The following is a 13,056-nucleotide window of genomic DNA, read 5'->3' on the forward strand; positions in this document are numbered from 1 at the left end:
TAAAACACCAGAGATCCACGGAGGTGTGAAGGGGAGCTGTGGGCTGCAGTCACGCAGGAAGGGATGTGCATGCTCGGGGTTTGGTTGTTGTGTGTGTGTTAAGTGACTGTGATACCACTGCTGGGTCAGTGTGAGTGTACGGAACAAGTGTGACAGCCTTTTTGATGGAGCCCTGTGAAAGGAGTCCTATGGACTTGAGATCCAACTATCAGCCCGTGGGCATCATCCAGGAGTTGGGGTAGGGGATGAGGCAAGGGAAGTTGGGCTAAGAAAGGGATAAAGCAGTCTGGCAGTAGTTCTGTGTTTCTCCCATCTCCTGCTTTATTTCCTTCCAGGTGAAATAGATGGGTGCTGCAACATGCCCTTGAATGTAACAAAAGCCACTCTAGTGTGGATTTGACATGGGCCCAGCACTGCAAGGTACGCTGCTGGGAGGAAGCGTCCATCTGGCTGAGGGCAGGAAGGCCCTCCAGAGGGATGCACTGAGGCCAGTTGTGCGAGGCTCAACAAGAGCAAGCGCCAGGTCCTGCGCTTTGGTCATGACGACCCCGTGCCAGCTTCTCCAGGATTTGGCTGGGGTAGAATTCCAAGCAGCCCCTGATTCCAGAACGTTGGGCTGGGCTGTTGGAATCTTCTGCCCTTGTGACTGGTCTTGCCTCCCCACCCTGTGCGTCGTGGTGGAGCAGCCTGGTGGCCCTCAGTGATGTCATAAGGGCTAGAATGAGGGGAGGAGCAGTGCGTGCTGCGTCCCTTCATTGGAGCGCTGGAGCTCTGACTGAGCAGCTCGCTTGTTGCACTTGTGCACCGACTGCGTCCCTTTGTCTTCACACCGTCCTGTGCAGCACCTTGTAGGTAAGCTGAGACAGTGTGGGAGAGACGGGGGGACAGTGAGTGCTGAGAACTGCTGGCTGGCGGAGCTCATAGGATCACATTATCTCCATCAGCAGAGGGGTGGCCATGAGGGACAGGGAGGTGATCGTCCCCCCCTGCTCTGCTCTTGTGAGGCCCCAGCTGCAGTACAGTGTCCAGAAAGACAGGGAGCTGTTGGAGAGGGTCCAGAGGCGAGCCACAGAGATGATCAGGGGACTGGAGCACCTCCCCTGCAAAGACAGGCTGAGGGAGCTGGGCTTGTTCAGCCTGGAGAAAAGAAGGCAGTGGGGTGACCTCATGGCAGCCTTCAGTACCTAAAGGGAGCCTAAAAAGAGGAGGGGAATCAACTCTTTGAAAGGGTAGATATCAGCAGGACAAGGGGAAATGGTTTTAAGTTGAAAACTTAAGTTTTTAAGTTGAGGGAGGGCAGATTTTGGTTTTTCCCTCGTAGTCTTTGCTAAACCGTGGAAGCAAACTGACCTGCTCTTTCTCTCTCCTCTCTCCACCCTCTGCCTGCTTCCCTGCTGCAGCTTTTGCTCGTGGAAGATCAGAGCAAAGTGACAAGGAACGGCTGCGGATTCGTGAGATTTGTCTCCCTCGTTCTGATCTCTTGCCAGGTACCTGCCATGGTTTGTCCCCCCACATGCTTTAGCAGCCCGTGACGCCCCGTGTTTAGTAACACAGCGTCATCCAGCTTTGATGAGACGCTGGTCACGTGTGGGTTTTCTCCACGTGCTCTGCAGCTCAGCCCTCAGAAGGATGCTGTCTGTGGTGCTGTGAGCAGCTGGTCTACAGGAAACCAATCCCTTAGGCAAAGAGTCCCAGCCCCAGCTTGTGCAGAGCTGCACAGCATCACCAGGGACACCAGCAGGCGTGCTTGGGCTGTGTGAGTGTGCCCGACAGCTGTAGGGAGCACAGCAGAGATGTGAACAGAGAACATAAAAGTGTGTTTCTTTTCAGTTCCAGCTTGTCACACCTACGCTGATGGCTGTGGCGTGCAGCGAGATCAGCTGTGGGCCTGACCTGGCATGGACAGAGGTAGAGTATGAAGCTCTGATTGGTCTTTGTTCCCTGACTGCAGCCAGCAGAGTGAGCCGCAGATGTGCTCTCCTGCTTTCCAAGAGAGCTCCTCTGTGGCAAGACAGCAGTGCAAGCGTGGCAAGTTTATAAAAGTACCAGAGCCATCTCGGCTGTGGTGTTTGTCCCCTACTGACCTTTCCCTTGAAATGGCTGCAGAAACAACAATCATTCTCTGCTCTGTTTGGCCTCGCTGTTGGTTGGACTGCTCAAGAGAGCTGCTTGGTGCTTGCAGTGGCACTGTTTGCACCTTGTAACTGCAGCCGTAGCTTTGGTTTCCCTCTTCACGGTCTCCTAGCATCTTAAACAGTCAGCCTTCCTGCACAAAGAGCGCAGGAAAGGAGGGGGCAAAATGGACAAGGCCACCTGTCTGCGTCAGTGCCATTGCTGATTAGTCTGGGTGGGGAGAGATGCATCTTTGCATTGCCTGGCGTGTGCCTGCTGCACACCAGGGAGAGAAACAGCCGTTATTAGACTTGCAGTTCCTTCTGAAGTGCCCATGATAAGGACCGAGTGCATTTCCTGCAGCTTTCTCTGCAGATGTGCTCCTCACCTTGAAATCCTCCTTGTTGGTTCCCAGCTCCTCACCGTGGCCTGTGCTCTCTGTTTCAGGCTGAGAACAAGGGGAAGCCCCTGCTAGACCATGAGGTGGCACCTGTGAATGTTCCAGCTATTGCTGCTGCCCATGCTATTAAGAGATACGTTGCCCAGGCAGCGGATGAACTCTCCTTTGAGGTAAGCAGTTCAAGGCGTTCCTTGTTGCTCAATTTTACAATGGCAAATGCCTTCAGAGCTGCACTGGTGCAAGTGCTTTAATGCTCGGCGATGTTTGGCAGTGCAGAAGAATGCAGACATTTGAGCTGTGCTTTCCTCCCAGCTGTGCTGAAGCTGGGATTGACGTTGCAATCTCTTGCAGGTCGGAGACATCGTGTGTGTCATCGACATGCCACCAAAGGAGCTGACCCCCTGGTGGAGAGGCAAGCTCGGCTTCCAGGTAGGCACAAGCTTCAGACTGGAGAGTGCAACTGCAGTAAAGGCAGGAATCTTAGCTTAGAGCTGCTCTGCATGCACAGGATGCCTAATGGACGTAAACAGTTTCCCTGTGTCGGTGTCAGGGGACCTTGCCGTTGGCTGCAAATGTTGAAAAATTATTACCTTTATGCTTTGAACTATGGCCATTTTCTGCTGGATAGTCTTATGGAACGTCAGGCAAGCACGTTCCGAGGGAAATGTTATGTGGCTTTTGGTTTAACAGTTCAGACCTGAGAAGTGCTGCATGCAATAGTTGGCTTCTCTTCTTGTTACAGGTTGGATTTTTCCCAGGGGAGTGTGTGGAACTCATTAATAAGAACATTCCTGAGGCACTCATCAACTCAGTGCCAAAGCCAGGTAGGGATGTTACATTTGATGGTGTGGGGAAGCAAAATGAAGTCTTTTTGGGGGTGCGTTCCATGTTTAGTACCTCCTTTATCCATCCCACATTGTCCTCTGTGTTGATGATTCTTCATGCACACCATGGGTCAGAGATTTGGCCCAATCCTCCTGTGTTTATGATTGGACTTGGGGAAAGTATAGAATCTTCATAAAATGGCTTGGGATGGAAGGGACCTCAGGGATCATCATGCTCCAACCCTCCCGCCTCAGGATGGTCTCCCAGCCCCCACATTTAATGTGAGACTAGATCAGGCTGCCCAGGGCCCCATCCAACCTGGCCTTGGGCTCCTCCAGGCATGGGGAAAATCCCTTTTTGTATGTACTGGTTGGTAATGTTCTTCCCGTTCTGACGTGCTCTGTAGAATGTGCTGTGCTCGGCCTCGTCCAACGGAGCCAGACCTGAAATGACCTGGTTTCTTCCTTTTGTTGTGCAGTGCCCAAGAAACGCAGCAAGATCCTCACCTTCCTTCGTTCCTTGGTGAAGGCCCGCCCAAAGAAACCGACTGAGCGGGAGGTGGAGAAGGAAAGGGTGTTTGGCTGTGACCTGGGAGAGCATCTTCTCCACTCCGGTCGTGATGGTAAGGAGCTGCCCATTCCTGAGATCTTCCTCTGCTGGGCATCTAAAGAAGATGAAAGGGAGCTCATATCTAGCAGGGGGCAGGCTGATAGCAGTGGAGACACGTGTAATGGGAGTTGATGGCTGAAGGATAAAGTGAGGCGGATGCTCCTAAGAGACAAGCACATCTGTATTTGCTTCAGCCAAGGCTGGCTGGGCTTAGTGGATGGGATGTGAAGCACAGCCTGCAGCACGATTGAATCAGGAGCTCCACTGACAGCTGGCACGTGTTCTTCAGTCCCCCAGGTCCTCCAGAGCTGCGCTGAGTTCATTGAGCAGCACGGCGTGGTGCAGGGGATATACCGCCTGTCCGGCGTCGCGTCCAACATCCAGAGACTGCGGTAAGAGTGCTGCGACTGACACAGCCTGAGTGCATCTGGTGTGGCTTTGGGCTTGCCTTCCTCTCGCTCAACCGGGTTTGCGTCCCTCTCTCCAGGCAGGAATTTGAGTCGGAGCAGATTCCTGAGCTCACCGTCCGTGACATTCACAGCGTGAGCTCCCTCTGCAAGATGTACTTCAGGGAGCTCCCGAACCCTCTGCTCACCCACCAGCTGTACGGCAAGTTCTCGGTAAGCACAAGGCCACGTCTTTCATTTCCCTCTTCCTGGGCCTCTTGGCAGATGGCTGCAGCAGTGCCCCAGCTCTGAGGCCCTTTTGCTGTCAGCCCCACGAGGTTTACTCGCAGTGGTGTACTAGCCTGATTGGTGTCTCGCTCCCTTTCTGCACTACTCCAGGATGCTGTTGGTGCCGCTACAGAGGAGGAGCGGCTGCTCAGAATGCAGGACGTCATCCAGCAGCTGCCCGCTCCTCACTACAGGTCAGTGCTGCCCTCAGCCTGCTGAGCTCAGCCGTGCTGCATTGCAGAGGGCAACGATGCGGTTCCAGCCTTTGTCTTTCTGAATTGCAGCACGGCATGCTTGTTGGTGCTGAACGTTTGCCTCTCTTGTTTTCCAGGACTCTGGAGTATCTGATGAGACACTTGGCGTGTCTGGCTGGGAGCTCCAGTATAACAAACATGCATGCCAAGAACCTAGCCATTGTGTGGGCTCCAAACCTCTTAAGGTAAACTTCTGGTTCTGTTTCAACACAACGCTTACATCTGTTCTCCATTAAAAAAAAAAACAGTCCTCTCTTTTTCTCCATCAAATGTGCTCTTCTCCTGTAAAATCTGTGGCTGACAGAAGAGCAGGAGCTTGGGCTGTTCTCCAACCCCACGGGCACAATGTCTAGGTGACAATTTCTGCAGTCTTGTTGAGATGGGACTGACGTGTCCTTGATCATCCAGGGGAATTTCTGCAGTGGCATCACTGATTGCCCACTGCGGAAGTCTCCAGAGCCTCAGCTGGCAGCTTTTGGCTGCAACAATTCAGACTCGGGGAAACGGTCTTGGAGAAATGACTTCTAAAATCTGCCTTTTCTACAGATCACAGCAGAACGAGTCTGCCTGCGCCAGCGGAAGAGCTGCCTGCATGGAGCTGCAGACGCAGTCGGATGTGGTGGAATTCATCATCAACCACACAGACGTCCTCTTCGGCTCCAAATCCGGAGCAGACATTGCAGATGCAGCAGGTGAGTGTCTTCCTCCATTAGCTTGATCTTGACCTGACACCTTGACCAAATGCAGGCCTTCTCCAGGATGTTTGAGATACTCTTTTACCATCAAGGGGACAGCAGACCTCTGGACTTCCATTAGGGTATGGCATCCTGTTGCTGGATGCTGAGAATGTCCAAGCCCAAACTTCACAAGGAGGAAACCGTCATTATTATGGTTTGCACGCAGGAAAAGCTTGATGCAAGTGTGGCAGCGAAGCTTTCTCAGTTCCCTGCCCCTTTTATCTAGGGGTGAGCTCTCTTAATGATGACCGTGTCCTTTGCCATAAACAGACTTCTGCCCACATGGTTATCTTGAGCTCCTCTTCTTCCAGTGGCTCGGATAAGCAAGCCTGAGAAAAATACAGCACCTCCCCCAGAACTGTGGTGGCTGTGCTGCTGCTTTCTGATCCTCGCTCTTACCTGTGGTTTTCCCTGACAGGGCACAATTCTCTCCCAGGGCCCAAGTCTGTGGGGGTCTCTTCTGCTGCCACAAAGCTGCTCAGCCTGGAGGAGGCACAGGCACAGAGGCGAGGCCACAGCAGGTCTCCTGTTGTGACAGAGAGCAGCAGGGACATTGAAGTGGAAGAAAGCCCTGCAGCTGGGCAGGGCAAATTCCACACCGTCGTTGACTTTCCATCTGACAGGTAAAGAGGACTTTCTTTTCCAGCACCTAGCATCATTGTTTGGGTGGGTTTTTCTGTTTTCCTGCAGAAACCAGGCAGTGCTAGGAACAAGCAACTGCTGCCAAGAGCTCAGTGCTGCTCTTCCCTCACCCTGCACCACGCACGACTCACAGCATTGGCTGTTTTCTCTCTCCAGACAAAATCCACCCAGCAAGACTGAGGAATCACCAGCTAGCAGTTGGTGTTGCTGCTTCAGCCTCAGGAAGCCATCCTCTGGCAGCAAACGCCAACTGCAGCGCAATGCCAGGCAGCCCTCAGAAACAGCAGTGGTAGTCCTGGCAGGTAAGGGTGCAAATGCAGCTTCCAAATCCCTGCTTTTCAGGAGCATAGAATTCAAGCTTGCTCTGCACATGTATCTCTTTCTAGCGTTCAATCCCGTGCCTAAATCTTCACCCCTGATCAAGTACCACTGTCGTAATTCAGCTTGTGAAAGTTTGACACTAACCCCTGTGTATCCTTTCTAGGTGAATCGAGCCCTTGCCAAGCCATAAGATCCAGGGCAAGTAGCGAGGATGCTCTGTGTGCTTCCATCAGTGGAGAGCTCATAGGAAGCACAAGTTGCTGCAGTTCTAATAGCAGCCTTCCATCTAACAACATTAATGGAGAGAAGGAGCTCATCGAAGTCCATGCTCTCATTACACCTGGCTCTGCTGAAGTTGCTGACCTGAGCCTCCCAGACACCACAGTCACAAGTGTGGATTTTAACCCAGAGTCTCTGCAGTGCAGCCCATCTGAAGCACAGTGTGAGTGCCCCGACAGCAGCACCTCCATGCAGGAGCAGGTCAGCATCAGTGAAGAGGAGCAGAGCCTCTTGCAGGGGGACTTTCAATCAGGCCTCCAGTCCCAGGCACCGGACAGCAGCACTGAGAGCTCTGAGCCACTCTCTCCATGACAAGACAGGATGAGTCCCATCTTCACCGTGGACCTCTCACACCCTCCTGTCCTTTATATAATAATAAAAGCACACTCGTGCTCAATCAACGCCTTGACTGCCTCCAGAGTCTTCATTCACACGGACTGGGATGAATGCAGCACACAGCAAGGCACCCCAGCTTGCAATGCTGTGGCTGTGGGGTGCATGCAGCTCAGCTCCGGGTTTGTTCCTGTTTTGTCTGGCTTTGGGATGTCTGCAGGGGGAGCTCTGCTACCATTTGGCATGGTAGCAAATAATCTCTCGCATCCTGGATGCTGCTCATGATACTCCCAAGCTTCCTGGCTGTGGCTTTGTGATGCTTTTCAGGGCCTTCTGATGCATTTTGATGCCTTGGATGTTGCTTAACACCTCCCTCCTCCCATCATGTCCTTTCCTGGCTCCCATCTACGAACTGGCCCTGCAGATCATCTCCAGACCTGTCATCAGCACACTGCGGCAGGAGAAGCTCCCCCTGGCCAACGTCAGGCAGTACTGCTTGGTCTGCAGCTCAGTGGCCATTTCCCTTTTAGGCGGCAATCAAGCAGCAGAAGAATTTGCTCACCCTGCACCACACAAATGCTGCAAAAGCAGAAACAACCTGGGAATCTCTGGTTTGCAAGACTTCACAGACACTTATTGACTGTGTCTGATGGTTCCCTCCCATCCTTGATTTCCTTCTCCCCTTCTCCACGTCTGATCCCACTGCTGAGCCATGATCAAGCTGCCCAGTGTGGCAGAGCATCGTGCAGAGCCGTGCTGGCACCTCCTCCCCTTCCTCTCCTGCAGCTCAGCCTGCAACCTGAGCAAGTTTTTTTCTGAGAAAGTGACCAGCTCTTTTCCATCCCTTTGCCCCTACAAACAGTTGTCCAGAGGATCTCGTCCAAGAATTCCTGGAACAGCCTGCAGCTGGCTCTCCTGAAGATCAGGCTCCTGCCTTTGCTTCCTGCCAGGCCCGCATTCCTTGAGATCACCAACTCAAGGAGGGCATGGTCACTGCAGCCCTGACCGCCTCCTGTCGTAACCCCTGGTGTGCACCATGTCCAGCAATGCTTCCCTTCTGCTTGCTGTGCCCAATGCCTGCACCACAGAGTGATTCTCACTGCACTCCAGGAGTCTGTCAGATTGCTTGCAGCCAGCCATGCTGATTTCCCAGACTGACTGGAATCCCCCATCAGGATGAGAGTCAGTGAGTGCGATGCTTCTGCTGGCTGCAGTAAGCAGCTCCCACCAACAGGCTCTCTTTCCAGGCGGCTGTAGCAGACCCTCACCTCCAGAAGCCCTGCACTGCTGCACTTCCTAATTTTACCCACAAGTTCACAACCTGCTCATGGCTCTTCTTAGTTCTTTGCACTCAACTTCTCATCATAGAGGGCAAACCCCTTGCCTTCCAGAATTCCATGGTATCAATTGTGTCTGCTTTATGTCAGGATTTTTTTTCTTTCTTTTCTTTTTCCATTTTCTAGGTAGGAAAATGAATTTCTGAGCCAGGAGAAGCAGAAGTGAAACAGTCTTCCTGGCACTGCTCAGGTTGCAGGAGTTGCCAAGTGCTCCTCAGGTAATGTGTGCTGAAGAGCTGACCTTGGTGGCAGGGGCTGTGGCTGCATTTTGTGCCTGTCATGCGGGAATCCAAGAAAGCCTATTCAGAGCAGGAGCTGCAGAGCGAGATAAACATCACGAGAAGGTAAGGCTGAGAAGCAAGGACACCTCCAGAAAGAAGAGAAAAACTGAGTCAAGTGAGCTGCGTGACGGCCGTGTGATGCTGACCATGATTGGAGGAAGAGCGCATGGCTGGGAATGACTGATGGCTCTGGTTGGATGGGTGCCTGTGTGCACAGAGGTAAGGAGTGTTTGTGGGATGTTTTGCTGGCATCTAACGGCTGTAAGGGGAAGTCAAGAGAGAAAACTTGTGAATGCATAGAAGGGATGTTAAAATCTGGAACAGACTGTTTGGATCAGTCACAGCCGAGTCCAGATTGCCACACTGTCAGAACCTGGGGCCTAGGATTTTCCTTTAAGAGTGCCAACTGCTCATTTTAAATGATAAAAAGTAACATTGATAGAAGCTTCCCTCCTTGCATTAGAATAAGGCATTGATATTTGCTGTTTCTGTCTTTCCATTCCTTTAGCAGCCTGGGTGTTGATGCAGCTGCATGCATCTGCTGCCCTCCCCTTCTGTTTTGTGTAAAAGAACAGTAAAATATGCAATCAGTGTGAGATCTTTCTGAAGTATTTTACTTTATTTGCCCCTAGGCTGCAATGGCTGGGAAATGGCAGTGTCACCCAGGAGCCCACACGGCGACCTGATGTCTCATTGTTGGGGTCTATTGGAAACCACCACGATGACAAAAGAATGCCTGGGATTCCTCCGGCCCAAATGCCAAACCTTGCACTTGGCTGTGCTGAACCTCATCAGGTTCACCCAGGCCCACCTCTCAAGTCTGCTGAGCTCAAACAGATGTCCTTTTTCTCGTGTCCTTCCATTCCGAGTCCATCTGTTCCCCAAAGCAAAAGAATTTGGAGGGAACCACCGACAGTTATGTGAGCGATTTCAGCGTCTATTTCTGATCATGGCAACAACTTCAGAGGTCACACTTAATTTACGGTGCCCGTTGTAATTCTGACCAAGGCTGCAGTTGCAGCTGACTTCCCAAGGCTGCAAGACGTGGTGGTGACACAGCCTTGTGCTTCTGCATTGGTGCTCATCCCACGTTTCCTTTCTCTGTCTCGCAGGTCAGCTCCTGCTGGAAGCAGATGGTATCCCAGTGTGAATGAAGGTCAGTGCAGGAGCAGCTGCTGATGGGAGGAAGGAAGTCCATGCTGAAGAGCTCTGAAGCATCTGCAGGTATGGTTTTGGAGGAGGCAGCAGTGATGTCGGAGGGTTCCCCAGCAGGAAGCTGTCTCATCCAAATGCTTGCTGAGTGGTTGGAAGGGAGCTTTCTGCATGACAGCAGCACCAGTTACTCAACTCAAATGCTGCAAAGACAAGGATTAGCACGAGTTCCAGTATATACAGTATCATCACGAATCACGATAGGATTACAATGTGTCCTCATACAAACGCAGCCATTTCTCTCTGAGTCCAGAGGCTGTCCGGAAAGCATCTTTGAGGTCTCTCACACCAAACCACTGCTGTCCGTGTGGGATCTGACTCATTAGGGTATAGGGGTTAGGAACCACAGGCTGTCTTTTGAGAACGGGTTCAGTCATTTCCTTACATCTTGCACCAGCCGATACGTGCCGTCTGCCTTCCGTGCCGACAGGATTGGGGTGTTATAAGGCCACAGACAAGGTTCCAGAAGACATCCTTAACCACTGTCTGTGTTACAGCTTTTAGACCCACTCTCCCTTCTAAGGCTATGGGATATTGTTGCTGTTTCACAGCTCCACTCCCTCCTTGGGCAGTTCTTTGTAAGGGAAAATTGTGAGTCCACCCCGATTTCCTTCCCCTGCCCACACCTTTGGATTCATTTCTTCTTCATCACAGCTGTTAACACACTGACACCCTGATATCTGTTTCACAGACTTGCAGCTGTAATCCTCATTTAACTGTTAAATCTCTCCCCCATAAATCGATCCCTGCTTCAGGCACAGAGAACAATTGCCCTGCAACTATTTTCTCTTTCCATTTTAGTTCTGTGGTCTCCAAGAGTGGAGCTGTCATTTCTGATCCCTCAGCCCCAGTTATGCACAACAGCCACATCCAGATACACGCCTGGTACCTCTGAACTAGCTAATGCTGTAGGATGGAATGCTGTTTCTGCACTGGCTATCAAATGTGGGATTGCTCTGAAGTAGTACAGCACCATGTGTTTAGTAATTTGCCCTTAGAAACAGTTTGAAAAAGTAGAAAGACTTTATTAGTATTAGTAAAAATATGTTATTTCATAACATATTTTAGAAATACAGTTGTTCAATCATGTGATCAATTCTCACTTACAGAACTGTAATAGTTACAAACTGCATGGGTATAGCATTAAGGACCAGAAAGCATGTTGTAAGGCCATTCTGTTTGGATAGGAGAAGCTCAGCAAAAGAAAAACAGACTCCAAAGAAGCCAGGGCCTCCACACAAGGCCGAATTGACTCACTCTGTGGGCAGGTTGGGATGCAACAGGCAGGCATCAAGAGACTCCCCTCTGTCCTCCTTCCAAACTTCTCTCTCTTCAGGGATGAGCAGGTGTCCAGAAATAGTGGCCAAGTGTTGATAAGCAGCTGTCAGGCGTTCAATAATTAGCAGTATACCTGCTGAGCTAGCAACAATTGGTGTTTAGCCAGTCACACACACACACACAGAATGGCTCGGGTTGGAAGGGACCTCAAGGATCAGGAATCTCCAACTCCCTGCCACAGGCAGGACCACCAACATCTGTAGCATTGCATATATGCACACTGCTGGATAGAAACAGCAGTGTGGGAAAAAACTGTATGCTGTGGATGCAAAGGGTGAATCAGAATGGCTTAACACCTGTCCCACAAGGAAAAGCAATCCCTTACCTGCTGTGCCATGCTCATGGCAGCAGCAATGCAGATGCCAGCAGCTGATGCCCACAAGGACAGCCAGCCTGGACTTATTTTCATTACATATCTTTGTCCTGATGTCCTTCTACAAGCTGGAACATTTCTCCCTCTGAGCAGCAGAGGGCAAGAGGGGTCCAAGGTGAGGGCACACTCTCCCCTGTTTATCTGGAACTCAAAGAGAAAGAGAAAATGAAAACCAGATGTGTTTCCCTGCCCATGGCAAACACCAGCCTTTCCATCCTTACAGTCCTTCCTGACTTCAGCACTAATTGAAACAACATCCCACTCACCTTTGCCATGTCTGGCAGAGGTTGCAGCTCTTTCTATTGCATCCCTCTAGCTTTCAACTCAAGAGCTCCTGTGTCACACAAGGAAAAGCAATCTTTTACCTGCTGTGCCATGCTCATGGCAGCAGCAATGCAGTTGCCAGCAGCTGATGCCCACAAGGACAGCCAGCCTGGACTTATTTACATTACATATCTTTGTCCTGATGTCCTTCTACAAGCTGGAACATTTCTCCATCTCAGCAGAAGAGGGCAGGAGGGGTCCAAGGTGAGGGCACACTCTGCTCTTTTTCTGGCACACAAAGAGAAAATGAAAACCAGATGTGTTTCCATGCCCATGGCAAACACCAGCCTTTCCATCCTTACAGTCCTTCCTGACATCAGCAGCAACTGACACAAAATCCCTCTCACCTTTGCCATGTCTGGCAGAGGTTGCAGCTCTTTCTATTGCATCCCTCTAGCTTTCAAGTCAAGAGCTCCTGTGTCACACAAGGAAAGCAATCTTTTACCTGCTGTGCCATGCTCATGGCAGCAGCAATGCAGATGCCAGCAGCTGATGCCCACAAGGACAGCCAGCCTGGACTTATTTTCATTACATATCTTTGTCCTGATGTCCTTCTAGAAGCTGGAACATTACTCCCTCTGATCAGCAGCGGGCAGGAGAGTTAGAAGTTGCAGGCACACTCTCCCCTGTTTATCTGGCACAAAAAGACAAAGAGGAAATGAAAACCAGATGTGTTTCCCTGCCCATGGCAAACACCAGCCTTTCCATCCTTACAGTCCTCCTGACATCAGCAGCAACTGAAACAACATCCCACTCACCTTTGCCATGTCTGGCAGAGGTTGCAGCTCTTTCTATTGCATCCCTCTAGCTTTCAAGTCAAGAGCTCCTGTGTCACACATGGAAAAGCAATCTTTTACCTGCTGTGCCATGCTCATGGCAGCAGCAATGCAGATGCCAGAGGCTGATGCCCACAAGGACAGCCAGCCTGGACTTATTTTCATTACATATCTTTGTCCTGATGTCCTTCTAGAAGCTGGAACATTTCTCCCTCTGAGCAGCAGAGGG

General features: G+C 51.2%; 1 protein-coding gene and 1 long non-coding RNA gene across 3 annotated transcripts; both read left to right on the forward strand.

Annotated features, from left to right (window-relative positions):
* The first annotated feature begins 716 nt into the window (after positions 1-716).
* Positions 717-2,615, forward strand: LOC149912330 (uncharacterized). 2 transcript variants are annotated; one of them, XR_016461475.1, is made up of 4 exons: positions 717-852; positions 1,401-1,487; positions 1,831-1,908; positions 2,560-2,615. It is a non-coding gene; the product is annotated as an uncharacterized LOC149912330 (long non-coding RNA). The 2 variants fall into 2 exon arrangements; XR_016461474.1 differs by lacking the exon at positions 2,560-2,615 and having other exon boundaries at positions 1,831-2,018.
* Positions 2,616-2,773: 158 nt separating this feature from the next.
* Positions 2,774-5,063, forward strand: LOC149912331 (rho GTPase-activating protein 32-like). The gene is made up of 6 exons (XM_090131009.1): positions 2,774-2,941; positions 3,255-3,336; positions 3,816-3,997; positions 4,438-4,566; positions 4,732-4,814; positions 4,952-5,063. The coding sequence occupies exons 1-6, from the start codon at positions 2,891-2,893 to the stop codon at positions 5,061-5,063; spliced, it is 639 nt and encodes a 212-aa protein (XP_089987135.1). The 5' UTR covers positions 2,774-2,890.
* The last annotated feature ends 7,993 nt before the right edge of the window (positions 5,064-13,056 follow it).

The sequence above is a fragment of the Phasianus colchicus genome, chromosome Z (assembly GCF_987193195.1).
Source record: "Phasianus colchicus chromosome Z, bPhaCol1.hap1.1, whole genome shotgun sequence".
Lineage (NCBI taxonomy): Eukaryota > Metazoa > Chordata > Aves > Galliformes > Phasianidae > Phasianus > Phasianus colchicus.